At 43.3% G+C, this 17,504-nt stretch overlaps 1 protein-coding gene and 1 non-coding gene across 19 annotated transcripts in view; both read right to left on the bottom strand.

Annotated features, from left to right (window-relative positions):
* Positions 1-17,504, bottom strand: part of EP400 (E1A binding protein p400) — a 126,378-nt gene that overhangs the window by 44,580 nt on the left and 64,294 nt on the right. For all 18 annotated transcript variants that reach the window (XR_009216824.1, XM_058531196.1, XM_058531195.1 and 15 more), the window contains 6 exons: positions 15,453-15,617; positions 13,917-14,072; positions 12,426-12,520; positions 11,642-11,913; positions 1,636-1,838; positions 1,376-1,545 (listed from right to left, as the gene is read on the bottom strand). Coding sequence is in view for 17 of the 18 variants with exons in the window: in XM_058531196.1 (XP_058387179.1) it covers positions 1,376-1,545; positions 1,636-1,838; positions 11,642-11,913; positions 12,426-12,520; positions 13,917-14,072; positions 15,453-15,617 (1,061 nt within the window). In the remaining variant the exon portion in view is untranslated. The remainder of the gene's footprint in view (positions 1-1,375; positions 1,546-1,635; positions 1,839-11,641; positions 11,914-12,425; positions 12,521-13,916; positions 14,073-15,452; positions 15,618-17,504) is intronic.
* Positions 142-273, bottom strand: LOC131398687 (small nucleolar RNA SNORA49). Its single transcript, XR_009216966.1, has one exon. It is a non-coding gene; the product is annotated as a small nucleolar RNA SNORA49 (small nucleolar RNA).

Consider the following 17,504-nt stretch of genomic DNA (forward strand, 5'->3'; position numbering starts at 1 on the left):
ACCAGATTTTGGCATTTTATTCTGGCTGTTTTGTGCATCTGCGTCATCTCTCACTTAAGGATCACAAACATCTCTACACTGTTTAAATAACGTGAGTCATCACTTACAAAAAAGGAAAACGTCAGACTCCATCTGACATGTACTGTCAGCTCAATCTGTAGGCCCCACAAGAACACAGAGTCTTACTGGGGAGGGATATGTGCTTTTTCATGTGCCCTCAGGCAATGCCAGGGCACTTTACAGCAAAAAGCCCCTGGAGTAAGGCTGAGGGAGCAGGAAACCACCCAGGAAGAGAGGCTCCTCCATCTCACTCAAGGCCATGAGCTGAAAGGGGCTCATTTGAACACTTCTCTCTGCAAGGATCTCAGTGCCAAAAAAAGACCATAACAGTCGACCAACCCTTCTCCTTCAAGAAAATCTCTATACACTTTGTTACATTGCTACCAAGAAAGCCTGTTGCAGGGCTTCTCGTGTGTGTGCAGGTGTGTGAGAAGCCCTGAGTGTGCTTCTGGTGTAACAGGAAGGGGGTAATACAAGAGGGTAAAAAAGTAGCTTGCTTTTGGAACTTGGGAACGTTTTGCAATGCTACTCAAAGCTGTTCTGAAACACCGTTGATGATGGCTGCTTAGTCCATGCCCTGGACTGCTCGGGACAGTGTGTGTTCACCATGCTGCCAGGCCTACAGCACACGGACAACTTACCTACTCATTCTTCTACTACTGGACAGTCACTTCGCTCCTGACTGAGGGTTATTATGCACATTTCTACAGTGAACAATTGTATATAAATCTTTAAGAGGTGTGGTGGTGGTGCTGAAGGAGAGAGTCCCAGACACAGAATTACCAGAGGCAAGTCAAAATAGATCCATTTTTAAGATTCACAACCAATACTGTCAACTTGTCTTCTAGAAAGTGATATTAATTTGTGCTCCCACCAGCCGTGTAAGAGAATGCATGTCTCATTGTGCCTGAGGGAATCAAGATACCCTTAGAGGATCTGACAGGTAAAAAATGGGCATATTATTTTAACTGAAATTTCTTTACTGCAAATTCATCTGGATGGTTTTTGTATTTTCACCCCATGCTACCTCCTGAGGCACACCAATCTTGTCCTGACATGACCATACGGCACCAATTCGGATTCTGAGACATCTAACCAACCGTGTGTTTCCCAAATAAAGTGACTTATGAAATCATATCAAAGGATGGAGCTAAAAACCTACTAAAGTCCAAAGACATTCAAAAGCTCTTTCCTTTGTTCAGAAGGGTTACGATAGCACTGAATTTACACAGCTCTGAGAAACCAGGTTAGAAACTTGTGATGAAAGTTCACACAACTGAACTGTAAACAACAAAGTAAACAATTTCTTTCTTACCTGCCTCTGTTCACTGTTGGCATTTTCATCAATTCTTATATAGGTGAGATAATGGAAGTTCAAGAACATTTCTAAAATGTCTAACATAAGAACCATCTGGGATAAAATCAGCACTCGACGTCCCTCAGATTTCAATTTCTGCAGTAAAATAGCTAAGGCTTCCAGCTTTCCTATGAAATGAGTAACATTAAGAGTATCTCATAATCCAAAGCAAGTGAATCGGACATGGTAAACATTGCAAATGGGATCTCCTCTCATACCTGAGTCAAACTGGACCAATCTCAGCTCTGGAAACTGCAGTGAGCGCAGAGCTGTCATCTGCTGCAGCTGCTGGGCGTAGGGAGCCGTGTGCTCTTTCAGGCAGTGCCTGAAGATCCGCATCCTGTGGCTGTACAGGGAAGGTGGCCTCGCCACCCACAAGGAGGGGGGCGCGGCCACCACTGGAGGGATCACACACACCACCCTGAGAAGCAGAAAGCATGCTCGTCACACAGAATCTCTACCAGACAGCACCTCTGTCTCAGGCAGTTAAGGCTCCAGAAGGAAGAGGACAGAACCTTCTGATAGTGGGAGTCACCAGAGAAACCAGCGTGCCTAATTCTAGTCACCACAGAGGTGACATGGCTGCTGGCCCACACTATCCCATCACAGCAACCATGGGAGCAGGTCTCAACCAGTCCTGGCCAATGAGGACCGCCCAGATCAAAAGAACCAGTGTAGCGCATCCGCCATACCGCAACAACGGGTGCAGAGACAGCCCATTCCATATGAAGGGCATTTCTTCTGACGGGAATTTCTGGGACACAGGCGTTCCATCTCCCAGATGGTCTGGGGGAGAATGGGAACCCTAGAGCTGCTATAGCCACTGTGCCACCAAGAGGGGAGCCAGACCCGGGATGAAGAGGCCCTGCAGAGAGCAGCACAATGACAACTCAGATGAGTCATTACAGCCAACCTGACACCCATCTCCCAACCTCCAGTTGCCACCTGCACAGAGAAGCCCTTACTCTGGATGTCAGCTGAAGTTGGGTTTCCATGACTTGCTACCAACTGCATGCAGCAAAATGCTGATCAACAAAATCAAATAACTAAATAAATGGAGAGAGAGTCCCTGTTTATGGATAAGAAGACTCAATATTGTCAAGACGTCAGTTCTTCCCAACTTGATCAGAGATTCAACACAATCCCAATCAAAATCCCAGAAAGTTATTTTGCAGATATCGACAAAATGAATCTAAAGTTTATATGGAAGAAGCAAAAGATCCAGAATAGCTAACACAAAATTGAAGGAAAAGAACAAAGCTGAAGGACTGGTGCTATCTGACTTCAAGACTTAATATAAAGCTACAGTAATCAAGACAGTGTAGCACTGCCACATAATTCAATGGAACCGAATAAAGAACCTAGAAATAGACCTACATAAATATAATCAGCTGATCTTTGACAAAGGAGCAAAGGCAACAATACGATAGAGAAAGATAGTTTTTAAACAAACGGTGCTGGAACAACTAGACATCCACATGGATAAAAATAAATCTAAGAGTGACATCAGCATCATGGTGGAGTAAGTTGTTTCCTTTCTTTCTCTCCTCTAAGCTACAATCAGTCAGACAGCCATTACCCAATGGAAGATTCCCCGCACAGCCCAACAAGACACATAAGACATCCAAGCACCTACATAGCTGAAGCTGGGAGGACTGGACCCCTAGGAGGCAGTGGAACTAGGGGAGTAGCCCACCCCACCCCCCAGCAGCAGTGATCCAGAGCACAAATCGCCATGCTGGCCTGAATGCCTGCAAGAAAATAGGTGCACCTTGCTCAAGCGGTCCTGGAGGGGGCAGAGAAAGCAGGCTGGTTTGCTCCCTACCCATGTCCCAGTAGACTTAGCCTGTGTGCCCAAAAGTGGTGCTGGCAGGGCCAGAGAAGATGGGCTGGCATGGTACCTGCCTGTCTCCCAGAAGACATAGCCTGCTCGCCAGTGGGCAGGCCTGGCAGGAGCGGAGAGGGCGGATCAGATTGCTCCCTGCCTGTCTACCAGCAGATCCAGCACGCGTGTCTCCTCCCCATTCCCCGGCAGTGGCCAGGTCTTTCCAGCACTCAGAATAGTATACAAACCTCGGATTTTCTTGGCTGGGGTGAGATGCTCTGACCTGAATTTTCAAAACACACCAGCTAGCACCAGAGACCAGTGGCTGCACAGTGTGCAACAACAAAAACCTCTCCCTGCTTAGCCCCTACTCCCCACTAGTGGTAGCAGGTGGAACCTGTGACCAGAGGCTTCAGGAACCACAGCAGAACCAGTGACCCAGCCCCCAGTGGCGGCATCCCTGATACCAGCTCCATTAGCAGCAGGGGCTGCATACAAGTCCTCAGGACCCTGGGCCCCCAGCAACGACAGCAACACCCATGAACCCAGCACCCCTGGCAGTGGTGCAACTAGCACCCTCATCCAAGCCCGTGCAGAGCCCGCAGAGAGCCAGTGGAGGAACACAAGACCCAGATAACCCCAGAAGCAGAAAAAGTGCTCGCAGCCTGGTGACCCTGGTGGCAACACTTGAGACTAAAGCAAAGGAAGGCACAAGCGGCATGAGGGGGGCACTGACGACACCCTGGCAGAGGCAGAGGAAAGTGGAAAGTGTAGGCTCTCAAATATAACCAAAAGAAGCTCACAACCAAAGTAACCAAAGCTGTACCCAAATAAGAAAGGTGGTTACTACTACAAATGTGCAGCACAGGATCAAGTCATCAAATACCATGAAGAGCTACAGTACCACAGCAGAACAGAATTACAAAATTACAACTGTAATTACAAAATTACAACTCTCCAAAAACCAAACTTGAAATCACAGAAGAGTACAACCTGACTGACACAAAATTCAAAATCGCTGTCATAAAGAAACTCAACAAGTTACAAGAAAACTCAGAAAGAAGTTCAGTGAGCTCAGGAATAAAATAAATGAACAGGAGTACTTCACCAAAGAGACTGAAACTCCAAAAAAAAAAAAACAAAAAAAACCAAACAGAAGTTCTGAGGTTAAAAACACAATAAATGAGATGGAAACTAATGCAGAAAGCATTACAAACAGAGCAGACCATATGGAGGGAAAAATTAATGAGCTTACGGATAGAAACCTAGAAATGAGTCAGGTGGAGGAGAAGAGGGAACTTAGATTTAAGAAAAAAGAAGAAATTCTTCAAGAAACATCCAACTCAATTAGACAAAGTAACATAAGCATTACAGGTATCCCATAAGGAGAAGGGAGAGAAAAAGGTGTGGAGAGCTAATTCAAAGAAATAAGAGCTGAGAACTTCCCAAACCTGAGGAAAGAACTGGACGTGCAAGTACAAGAAGCTAAGAAAACTCCTAATTGCATCAATGCAAAAAGACCTTCCCCAAGGCATATAGTGTTAAAACTGTCGAGGGGCCAGCCCAGTGGCACAGCGGTTAAGTTCACGCGCTCTGCTTTGGCAGCCCGAGGTTTGCAGATTCAGATCCCGGGCGCAGACCTACACACTGCTCATCAAGCCACGCTGTGGTGGCATCCTATATACAAAACAGAGGAAGATGGGCACAGATGTTAGCTCAGGGCTGATCTTCCTCAGCAAAAAAGAAAGAAAGAAAGAAAAAAGACACAGAATGGCAGGATGGATTAAAAAACAATACCCAACAATATGCTGCCTTCAGGAAACACATCTCACCTCTAAAGGCAAACACAGGCTCAGTGTGAAGGGATAGAAGATGATACTCCAAGCAAATGGCAAGCAAAAGAAAGCAGATGTAGCTATACTTACATCAGACAAAACAGACTTCAAAGTAAAAAAAGATAACAAGAGACAAAGATGGGCATCATATGATGATAAAAGGGACATTCCAATAGGAAGACATAATACTTATTAACACATATGCACCTAACACAAGAACATCAAAGTATATAAAACAACTATTAATAGACCTAAAGAAATTGACAACAATACAATAATAGTACGGGAACTTAACATCTCACTTACGTCAATGGATAGATCATCCAGACAGAAAGTTAACAAAGAACTAGTGGACTTAAATGAAACACTAGACCAGATGAACTTAACAGCTATATACAGAACATTCCACCCAAAAACAGTAGAATACATATTTTTCTCAAGTACACATGGAACATTCTCAAAGATAGACCATACGTTGGGAAACCAAGCAAGCCTCAATAAATTTAAGAAAATTGAAATCATATCAAGCATATTTTCCAACCACAATGCTATGAAACTAGAAATCAACTACAAGAAAAAAGCTCAGATAGTCACAAATATGTAGAAACTAAACAACATGCTACTGAACAACTACTGGATTAATGAAGAAATCAAAGGAGAAATCAAAAAAATACCTAGAGACAAATGAAAATGAAAATACAACATACCAAAACATGAGATGCAGCAAAAGCAGTACTAAGAGGGAAATTTATAGCAATACAGGCCTACCTCAACAAACAAGATAAATTTTAAATAAACAAGCTTACCCTACACCTAAAAGAACTAGAAAAAGAAGAACAAAGCCCAAAGTCAGCAGAAGGAAGGAAATAATAAAAATCAGAGCAGAAATAAATGAAATAGAGACTAAAAAAAACAAAAGAAAGGATCAATGAAACTAAGAGCTGGTTCTTTGAGAAGATAAACAAAATTGACAAACCCGTAGACAGACTCAAAGAAAAAAAGAGAAGGCTCAAATAAATAAAATCAGAAATGAAAGAGCAGAAATTACAACGGACACCACAGAAATACAAAAGCTTATAAGAGATTATTATGAAAAACTATATGCCAACAAATTTGTTAACCTAGCAGAAATGGATAAATTCTTAGAATCATACAACCTCTCAGAACCAAATCAAGAAGAAATAGAGGGGCTGGCCCCACGGCTTAGCGCACACCAATGCACCATTTGTCCGGCCATGCTGAGGTGGCGTCCCACACACAGCAAGTAGGAGCATGTGCAACTATGACATACAACTATCTACTGGGGCTTTGAGGAGAAAAAGGGAAAAAAAGGAGGAGGATTGGCAATAGATGTTAGCTCAGGGCCGGTATTCCTCAGCAAAAACAGGAGGACTGGCATGGATGTTAGCTCAGGGCTGATCTTCCTCACACACAAAAAAGAAGAAATAAAGAATCTGAATAGACCAATCACAAGTAAAGAAACTGAAACAGTAATCAAAAACCTCCCAAAAAACAAAAGTCCAGGAGCAGATGGCTTCTCTGGTGAATTCTACCAAACATTCAAAGAAGATTTAATACCTATCCCTCTCAAACTATTCCAAAATACTGAAGAGTACAGAATGCTTCCCAACTCATTCTATGAGGCCAACATTACCCTGATACCAAACCAGACAAGGACAACACAAAAAAAGGAAAATTACAGGGCGATATCGCTGATGAAAACAGATGCAAAAATCCTCAACAAAATATTAGCAAATCAAATACAATAATACATTAAAAGGATAAACACCACAATCAAGTGGGATTTATTCCAGGGATGCAGATATGGTTCAAAATCCACAAATCAATCAATGCAATATATCACATTAACGAAATAAAAAATAAAAATCACGTGATAATCTCAATAAATGCAAAGAAAGCATGTGACAAGATCCAACATCCATTTATGATGGAAACCCTCAAAAAAATGAGTCAAGGAAAATACCTCAACATAATAAAGGCCATATATGACAAACCCACAGCCAACATCATACTCAACAGTGAAAAACTGAAAGCTATTCCTCTGAGAGCAGGAACAAGACAAGGATGCCCACTCTCACCACTCTTATGCAACAAAGTACTGAAAATTTTGGCCAGAGTAATTAGGCAGTAAAAAGAAATAAAAGGGATCAAAATAGAAAGAACTAAAATTGCCACTATTTGCAGATGACATGATTCTATATGTAGAAAACCCTAAGAATCCACCAAAAAACTATTAGCAGTAACCAATGAATACAGTCAAGTTGCAGGGTACAAAATCGACTTACAAAAATCAGTTGCATTTCTATACACTAACAACAAACTGGATGGAAAGAGAAATCAAGAATATAATCTCATTTATAACTGCAACAAAAAGAATAAAATACCTAGGAATAAATTCGACCAAGGAGGTGAAAGACCTATGAAAACTGTAAGACATTATTGAAAGAAATCAAAGAAGACAAAGAAATGGAAAGATATGCCATGCTCATGGACTGGAAGAATAAACACAGTTAAAATGTCCACACTACCTAAAACAATCTACAGATTCAATGCAATCCCAAGCAGAATCCCACTGACGTTCTTCATAGAAATAGAACAAAGAATCCTAAAATTTATATGGAACAAAAAAAGACACCAAATAGCCAAAGCAATCTTGAGAAAAAAGAATAAACCTGGAGGTATCACACTCCCTGACTTCAAAACATACTACAAAGCTATAGTAATCAAAACAACATGGTACTGGCACAAAAAAAGACACACAGGTCAATGGAACAGAATTGCAAGCCCAGAAATAAAACCACACATCTACCGACAGCTAATCTTTGACAAAGGAGCCAAGAATGTACAATGGAGAAAAGAAAGTCCCTTCAATAAATGGTGTTGGGAAAACTGGACAGCCACATGCAAAAGTATAAAAGTAGGACATTATCTTACACCATACCCAAAAATTAACTCAAAATGGATTAAAGACTTGAAGGTCAAATGTGAAAACATAAAACTTCTAGAAGAAAATACTGGCAGCGCACTCTTTGACATAGGTTTTAGCAGTATCTTTCTGAGTAACATGTCTACTCAGGCAAGGGAAACAAAAGAAAAAATAAACAAAAGGGACTACATCAGACTAAAAAGCTTCTGCAAGGCAAAGGACACCATCAACAAAACAAAAAGACAACTCACCAACTGGGAGAAAATATCTGCAAATCACATATTTGACAAGGGGTTAATTTCCAAACTATATAAAGAATTCATACAAGTCAACGACAAAAAAAAAACCCGATCAAAAAATGGGCAGAGGATATGAACAGACATTTTCCCGAAGAAGATATAGAGATGACCAACAGGCACATGAAAAGATGATCAACATCACTAATTATTCAGGAAATGGAAATCAAAACTAAAATGAGATATCACCTCACACCCATCAGAATGGCTATAATTTACAAGACAAGAAATAAGTGTTGGAGAGGATGTGGAGAAAAGGGAACCCTCAGACACTGCTGGTGGGAATGCAAACTGGTGCAGCCACTATTGAAAACAGTATGGACAATTCTCAAAAAATTAAAAATAGAAAAACCATATGATCCAGGTATTCCACTACTGGGTATTTATCCAAAGAACTTGAAATCAACAATTCAAAGAGATTTATGCATCCCTATGCTCACTGCAGCATTATTCACAATAACCAAGATGTGGACGCAACCCAAGTGCCCATCAACGAATGAACGGATAAAGATGTGGTGTATATATAAACAATGGAATACCACTCAGGCATAAACAAAGACAAAACCACGCCACTGGCAACAACATGGATGGACCCTGAGGGTATTATGCTGAGTGAAATAAGTCAGACAGAGAAAGACAAATACCGTACGATTTCACTCATATGTGGAAGATAAACAAACACATAGAAAAGAACATATTAGTGGTTACCACAGAAGGGGGTGGGGGGAGGGCGAAAGGGGTACAGGGACACATATGTATGGTGACAGATAAAAACTGGACTGTTTGGGGCCAGCCAATATGATCCAAAAAAAATAATTAAAAAAAAAATGAATCTAGACACAGACTTTACATGCTTCACAAAAATTAACTTAAAATGGATCACAGACCTAAATGTAAAATGTGAAACTCTAAAACGTCTAGAAGATAACAGGAGAAAATCTTAGGCATGGTGATGACTTTTTAAATACAACAGCGAAGGCATGATCCATGAAAGAATTAATCAGCTAGACTTCATTAGAATTAAAAACTTCTGCTCTGTGAAGGACGCTGTCAAGAGAAGACGACGACAAGCCACTGACTGGGAGAAAATATTTGCAAAAGACACATCTGATAAAGGACTGTTATCCAGAATATACAAAGAACTCTTGAAACTCAACAATAACAAAATAACCTAATTTAAAAAATGGGCAAAAGACCATAACAGTCACTTCACCAAAGAAGTTATACAGACGGCAAATAAGCATAGGGAAAGATGCTCCACGTTACATGCCAGTGGGGAATTATAAATTAGAGCAACAACAAGACACCACTAGACACCTATTAGAACGGTCAAAATCTAGAACACAGACAACAACAAATGCCACAAGGATGTGGAACAGCAGGAACTCTTCATCCATTGCTGGTGGGAATACAAAATGGTACAGCCACTTCAGAAGACAGTTTGGCAGTTTCTTACAAAACTCAACATACTCTTATCACACAATCCAACAATCATGCTCCTTGGTATTTACCCAAAAGAACTGAAAAGTTATGTCCACACAAAAACATGCACACAGATGTTTACTGCAGCTCTATTCATAATTGCCAACACTTAGAAGCAACCAAGATGTCCTTCAGTAGGTGAATGGATAAAAAACTGTGGCACATCCTGACAATGGAATATTATTCAGCACTAAAAGGAAATGAGCTATCAAGCCACGAAAAGACATAGAGGAATCTTAAATGCACATTGCTAAGTGAAAGAAGCCAATCTGAAAAGACTACATACCATAAGACATTCTGGAAAAGGCACAACTATGGAGACAGTAAAAAGATGAGTGATTGCCAGGGGTTAGGGAGGAAGGAGAAATGAATAGGTGGACTATAGCAGATTTTTAGGGCAGTGAAACTACTCTGTAAGACACCATAACAATGGACACACGTCATACCTTTGTCCAAATCCAAAGAACGTACAACACCAAGAGTGACCCTTAATGTAAACTATGGACTCTGGGTGATTACTATGTGCCAATGTAGGTTCGTCAATTATAACGAATGTACAACTCTAATGTAAGATGTTGACAACAGGGGAAACCGCATGTGTGGGGGCAGGGGATAGATGGGAAATCTCTGTACCTTCCTCTCAATTTTGTTGTGATCCTAAAACTGCTCTAAAAAATAAAGTTTGTTTATTTATTTTTTTGCTGACGAAGATTCGCCCTGAGGTAACATCTGCTGCCAATCTTCCTCTTTTTGCATGTGAGCCGCCATCACAGCATGGCCACTGACAGCTGAGTTGTGTAGGTCCATGTGCGGGAACTGAACCCAGGCCTCTGAAGCGGACCAAGCCAAACTTAACTACTAAACCACCGGGGCTGGCCCTAAAGTTTATTTTTTAAAAAGTTATCTATCATGTTAGAGAAAGAAGGATGAAAGAAAGACAAATCAGCATCTACAAGAAAGAAGAGTGCATGAGTGCAGGCAGTTACTAACCTAACTACATGGAGACAGGAGGAAAGAGTCCAGAGTTAGAGGCTGACTCGCTCACATGTGGAGAACCACTTCCAGTTTTATTTTTCTCCATTATTTCTGTTTCTGATCTGAGAGACCTACAGTAGATACATCCTGAAAGCTGAGCCAGGGCACAGGAGCAGTGCTGGGTTTCCTACTGTAAATACAAGTAACCATGGGAACTGCTGCCGAACAACACAAAACAGAGAAGGGAGAGAAAACACGTTCTCAGGCTGAATCTAGAAACTAGGTCAAAGCAGTGAATGAAATCGCAAACAGGACTGATACAGTACATAAGGCAAAGAGGAAGCAAAGACATGGCTTGGCAGAAGAGGGATCGGTGCAGCCACTGTGCCCCAACAGCATCTGGAGTTTTATTTTCTCTCTTAAGAGCCTGTTTTCTTAGTTTAACTCTTAAATATACATTTCTCATCACGCAATTTTAAGTCATTCATGTGGTTTTTAATAAACTATTATTTTAAAAAAACAAAATGGAGAAAATCGTCAAGAACATGTTCCCCACACCCAGAATTAGCTGTGGCTCTTCACATAGGCCAGCCAACGTTCATCCCAAGGCCGTCCCCAGGACAGGCCCAATGCCTCCGCAGAAAGAAATCAACCTGCAGGCGTCGACAAGCTTCATGGAAAGACCATCTGACAGCAAAGCTGAAGACCCCCAAAGTGATTTCAAAACAGACTTCCAAGCGACAACTCAGGGAGAAACTTATGGGAATAAGGTGAACATCCAGAAAACAACACCGAAAGTTGCTGAGGTGCAACATAGTGAGTAAAAAACCTTTAAAACACATCTATACATACAGGCCACCCTACCTGTCGATAACATCCTGGAGGGATTCTTGACGTTGAGTCAGTGTCAGAATCAGGTCCCTCTGACTTTTGGAAGGTGACGTGAAACAGCTCGCTGGCCCAGCCCCCTTCCTGTGACTGCTATCGAAAGAGCCGTGCCATGGTATCTGCTCTCTGTTGGCCAGGGAACAGATCCCCAACAAATCTCTGCCATATACGGGAGCACGGGAGCAGCGCCGTTCATTGACAAAATAAATCTGGTCCAGCCGCTCTTTCAAAAGTCTGGTCTTCTCCTCCTTTATCAAAAGCAAGGAAGTAAATGGTTAGTGCAAAACAACAGGCCCAGTTACTGGTCTCCCCCGGCCCTGTGGGATCCCTCATCTACGGCGACTGCTACACAGAGCACACCTAGACCCAGAGGTCCTGGTTCTACAGGAAACAGCAACAGCAAGGAGGCAAAGAAAACGGACACTCTTCTCCTCACCAAAGTGAAAGCATTTCTCGAAACACTATGAGCATTTCTAATGCCTGGAAGACAGGTATGAGAATATAAAAAAATGTGAAAGGGGATTTTTGCAATTATAAAGCCCAGTTTCATTTCCTTTATTTGGAAATGTATTTTTAAAATCAAAATTCTATAATTCAGAGAGACAATGTATTTTTGAAGGCATGTAAATTGATGATGCCTCACAGAAGCTGTTAAATATCACAACCATCCCTGGTAACAAGCAGCTTCTGAAAACTAGCTTCCACGCGTGGAGGTGTTGCCCATCGGCACCACGTGGCATTCGGGTGTACTGCACCGTACCTGGGTTGGTACTCCGATGGGAGAGGCTGGCTTGGAGGCCATTCCAGGTTCTCCTGCAGCCAGGGGATTGACTGCCACTCGACCAGGCACACCCACTACAAATGCAAAAATGAAGAGCTGGAAACCAAGGCTACTGGCACACTCTTCAGACCTTCATCCTCCACCAGCACGCTCTCTAAAATGCTCTCATCATCTTTCACTAGCACATTTCTGGAATGTGTAAGTTATTCAGAACTGCCAGCAAAGCATTCTTGCTCTCTGGTGATGACTGAGCGTCATGGGTCTGTCTCTCCTGTGGTGAGTGCCCCATGTGCTCAGAGGAGTCCACCACACACCTCAGACCCTGGTCACTTTCACTGCAATCACAGCAGTGCAGCAGCCACATGGGCCCCAGCACTCCACTGCCCTCGGTGCTTCACCATCAACTCCACCTGCCTGCGGGCAGGGAGTCAGCACTGCCCTCTAGACCAGGACAGAGCGACCCCAGGATCCCACACGGCCTGCTCCCACCAGCACGGCCATGCTGCTTATCCTGACAGACACTTGCACACAGGGGACTGCTGAAAGAGGTATTCGAGGACTGAAAAGGGCCCTGGGGTCAGAAAGCCACTTTAGGTGAGCAAAGGGAAGGGTCGAGGTGATTAGAACCTAGTGGATGGGGCTGGTGCCAGGCACAGGAGCTTGAGGCCCACAAAACAGGATTTATTAAGCTCTGGGGAGGGTGCCAGCAGCTGGTTCTGGGAGGGTAGGAGAAAACCTGGAAAACAGAACCGACTGCAAGTGGAACCATATGTCACGGCTGGGATGCAGAACTGCAGCCGGGGCAACACCAACAGCCCTGCAGCCTCCTCCAGCACCCCACTGGCACAGCCCAATGGGAAGGGGTACACAGGCCCTGCCCCAGCTTTACTGCAGACCATCCAGGGACTGGGGCTCAGTGGTGACAAGGGATTCAGGTCGGGAGTGGTCCCTGCTGCTTCCATACGTCAACTCAACCCAAGCACCTCCCAAGTCTGCAGGCTCCTCAGCAGGCACCCTAGGCAGAAGGGGTGCGCCCAGAAGAGCAGGACCCTGGCGGGAAGCAGGCTGTAGGATGAGCAAGGGGTAGCACAGGCTGGGCCAGACAGAGAAGGCTCCAAACTCTGCTCCACTACCTGTCCCAGGGGAGATTCTCGCACGTTCCCTAAGTGTATTTGACATTAACAAGCAAAATTTCTCATGATTCCAAGTCTCTTGTTAGAGCAAAAAAACCCCAAAATCTAAGGTAAAGTGGAGGCTGGTTATATTCAACCAATATCATTGAGAGCAAAAGAGAAAGAAACACCACGCTGACACTAGCCCATCTGTGGAAATCAGAGACGGCCACAAACGGGACTTACAGGTTCTGAGGCACACAGTCGGACATCACAAACGCCCTGCAGTTACCTTAGAAGCACAGAAAATCAAAAAGAAGCTTCAAAGCCAAGTCTTCTTCCTGTTCAGAGCACTCACCTGATGGGGTCAGGGGTGCAGGGCCTGGGCCACTGGTTGGGGGTTTGCTTCCCAGGGCGTTGAGGGCTCCTGCCTGGGACACGGTCTGCATCACCACGGGGCCTGGAGGTCGCAGGTAGGACTGCCCAGGCGCAGACACGATCTGAAGAACACTGCCTGCAATCACACGTGTGCGCCTTTTACCTACAGGCTACACTCACTTCCAAATGTACAGAAACAAACACAGCAATAAACCAAAAATCCAAAATCAAATTTACTCTGAGGCAATGCAAAGTTCAGTTACTTGGAGAAAAATGAAAATACTTCATTCACAGTGAATGAAAACTCTAAGGAACAAAGTCATTTTGCTTAATATCAAGAAAAAGCTCATCTCTTCCTTGCCATTCCTATTGTGGGTGACACGATGGGCACCTGGCTAAGGGTCTGTCGTGTGTGCTTGAGGCCCTGAGCTCCCAAGCTGGTCACAGGTGGAAGGTCCTAGCTTCCAGATCACGCATTGGTGCTTGCCAACCAATTGGATGCTGGATGAAGAAATACCTAAAGACTTGTTTTTTAGCCCAAACTCTGCAGCTCTGTCACTGTTTAAGGAGCTTGTCATTTTCAACCTTTTGTGTGATGAAGTCTTTCCAACATCTTTTCCTCTAGAGGAAAGCTCACATGTGCTGTAACACAACTAGAGCCCACCAGTAACAGACAGCCTCGCCTCTTGGTCAAAAAACGGAAGCAATGTGGAATTAAACCAATCAAATGGTTTCTCTGCTGCAGGCTTCTTGGGTGCCTCTGCTCTGCTAAGCTGTTTGTGACTCCAGCGTTGGCGTGGAGCATCGCAGACCTGGCTGACAACAGAGCCTTTCACCCCTGACAAGAGCCATGAACAACATATCCTGAGAAGGCTGCTCAGGCAGGGCACCAGCCAAGGCTGCTATGGACACCACCTCTGAATCCTAATCTACAGCCGAGAGGAACTGAGATGACTCAAGTGCTGCCATGTCGTCACTAGGGATTCATATTAACGTGCCACTCACATTGCATCCCCCCATTTTCTTCAAAAAGCAATTACTACTTGAACACATCGCTCTCAGCCACAGGCCGGGGGGGCTTTGGTCTGGGAGTTAAAATTGTAAAACCTGTATATAAAAGAACATAACTTCTACAGAAACTGCTAGTCCTTTGGCATCTTCAGGACAATTCATCTCACACTAAAATTAGAAAGTAGCAAATCTTTGTATTCTGATTTTAAAAATAAGAAACTTGTTTCCAAAAGGCAGATTCTATTAAAAAATGAGTATCACCTATTTCGTATGTATCGCATACAGGCAACCACAGGGGTGACGTGTGTTATCCCATTAGTCCTCCAGACGCCCCACCAGGTAAGGCTCACTGAGGCCATTTCCCAGTGAAGCAGCGGAGCTCACAGGGGCTGCCCAACAGGCCCAAGTCACAGCTGCAGGGGAGGAGGCGGGCTCGGATGGCTCCACCTGCAAAGTGTCCGCAGTTCAGTTCTTCACCTGTCACAATGAGTTAGCCACCTTTTACCTTGTAGCTGCAGGGGCTGGCCAGCGGTGAGCTGTCGGAGCTGGCTGTGTGACAAGGTGAATTTGTTTCCTTGGAACTGCAGCGTCACAGGGGTCTCAGGCTGGGCGACTCGACTTGGCGGTCCTGCGAGTGAAGCCAGCTGGGCTATTTTGACTACCTCCCCACCTGCAGAAACGCAGAAAAACCAATTAAAACTTCGGAGGAAAGTTTGCGATTGTTATACTGACGATCATTTGTCACACACAGAACGACCGTCTATAGTAAACCCAAGTGTCATAGAAACATTTATTACGTATTGCTTTCTAACGTTTTCAGAAAATAATTATTTTAACAGAAAAATCAATTAAAATTAACATTGAATTTTAATGTTTAACTTATTTAATCCTAACTGGTAGAGATTTTAGATATCAGATATTAATATAACTATAGAAACTATTAAAGAACATTTTACTTTTCTTTCCAACCAATAAAAAAGTAGCAAACATCAAAAATCGCAGAAATCAGGGGCTGGCCTGGTGGCATAGTGGTTAAGTTCGGCACGCTCTGCTTGGGCAGCCCAGCGTTCGCGGGTTCAGAACTTGGGCATGGACCTATACCACTCATCAAGCCATGCTGTGGCAGCGACCCGCACACAAAATAGAGGAGGACTGGCAGAGATGTTAGCTCAGAGCCAATCTTCCTCACCAAGTAAAAAAAAAAAATAGCAGAAATCTGTTTGTAATATACTTTGAAACTCTCATATCAAACTCTTGAGAGAATTTTCAAGATGTGAAAAAAGTAAACGTCCAATTTAGCTCACAGAGGTAAACAAGATTTTCTCACTACAGATATAAAATAATAGATAACTAGCTTCAATTAAACCCATGACCTTTTCAAAACTTGGAAATGTATTTAAGTACATAAATATATCACACAAATGTAGCTTTCAGGTATAAAGTTTCACACTAATTTGAACTAGGTCGTAGGATTCCATCTATGTTTACTGTGAAGAAACGGGAAACTTAACATTGCTTAAAACATTTTTTTTAAAACATAACTCAGATGGAGTCATACACACCTAACCCAAAAAGGCACTACCTTCCAGCTATAACTGACCAACGGGCTTCAAGGTTTAAACCCAATAGTCGATATTCGAGTCTCAATGTTCCTCCCAAGAAAACCCACGCCAGAATTATTAGTGATAACAGAACAGTTAGCAAAAGACCAGAAAAACACCCAAAAATATCTTGCCCACAGAAACCATGAATAAGGAAGGGAAAATGCAGAGATTTGTGCATGGAAGTTTGAATGTCCCATCAGCCCTCAGTGAAGGCGTCAGAGTGAAGGGCGGCCTGGCTGACTTTATGCCCCCCAAGCACAGCTCCTGGGGCACAGCCCACATAGTTCCTACCCTAGGCAAAAAGAACTGGAACATATACAAGTGCTTCCTCCCTTGCGCAATTCACTAGGATAATTACTCTCTATTTGCTGGTAATGGAAGAGAGAGGCTTGTCGTGAGAGAAAACTAGCCTGAATTCAGTGTCTCCTCGTGACACTACCTCTCTCTCTCACCATTCCAGAAAGGCCTCCACACAACTGCTACCCCAACAAATACAGTGCTTGAGGCGGCGTCTGAGAAATGATGTAGCCCCTAATAGTTTCAGTACGGATACTTTCTACAGCAGAATGAACAGGGGTACATGTAAGATTTAGAAATATGTTAACTTCACTGGTCTCAATAAAAAGCTCTATTAAAAAAATTTAGTAAGATTGCAATGTTTTGTCACTGATTTATTACAAAATGTCTTGGTCGAGCAATAATTCATTCCAGGTTTAAATTTGGTGATAAGCGAGAGACTAAAAGAAGTCATGGTTTTTAGAAACCAAACACTAGTTCACATGGCTGGCAAGGAAGTTACTGGCTTCTGTTTTATTCCTATTTGCTCCCTGAGGTGACCCTGGTGACTGACGGAAGGAAATCTTGGCTGACACTAGGAGAAGTGCAACGATCAGCACAGTGAGGCAGGGCACGCGCAGGAAGAAAGCAGAGTGGCGTGCAGGCATCAGGAGAAA

Source organism: Diceros bicornis, chromosome 35 (assembly GCF_020826845.1).
Source record: "Diceros bicornis minor isolate mBicDic1 chromosome 35, mDicBic1.mat.cur, whole genome shotgun sequence".
Lineage (NCBI taxonomy): Eukaryota > Metazoa > Chordata > Mammalia > Perissodactyla > Rhinocerotidae > Diceros > Diceros bicornis.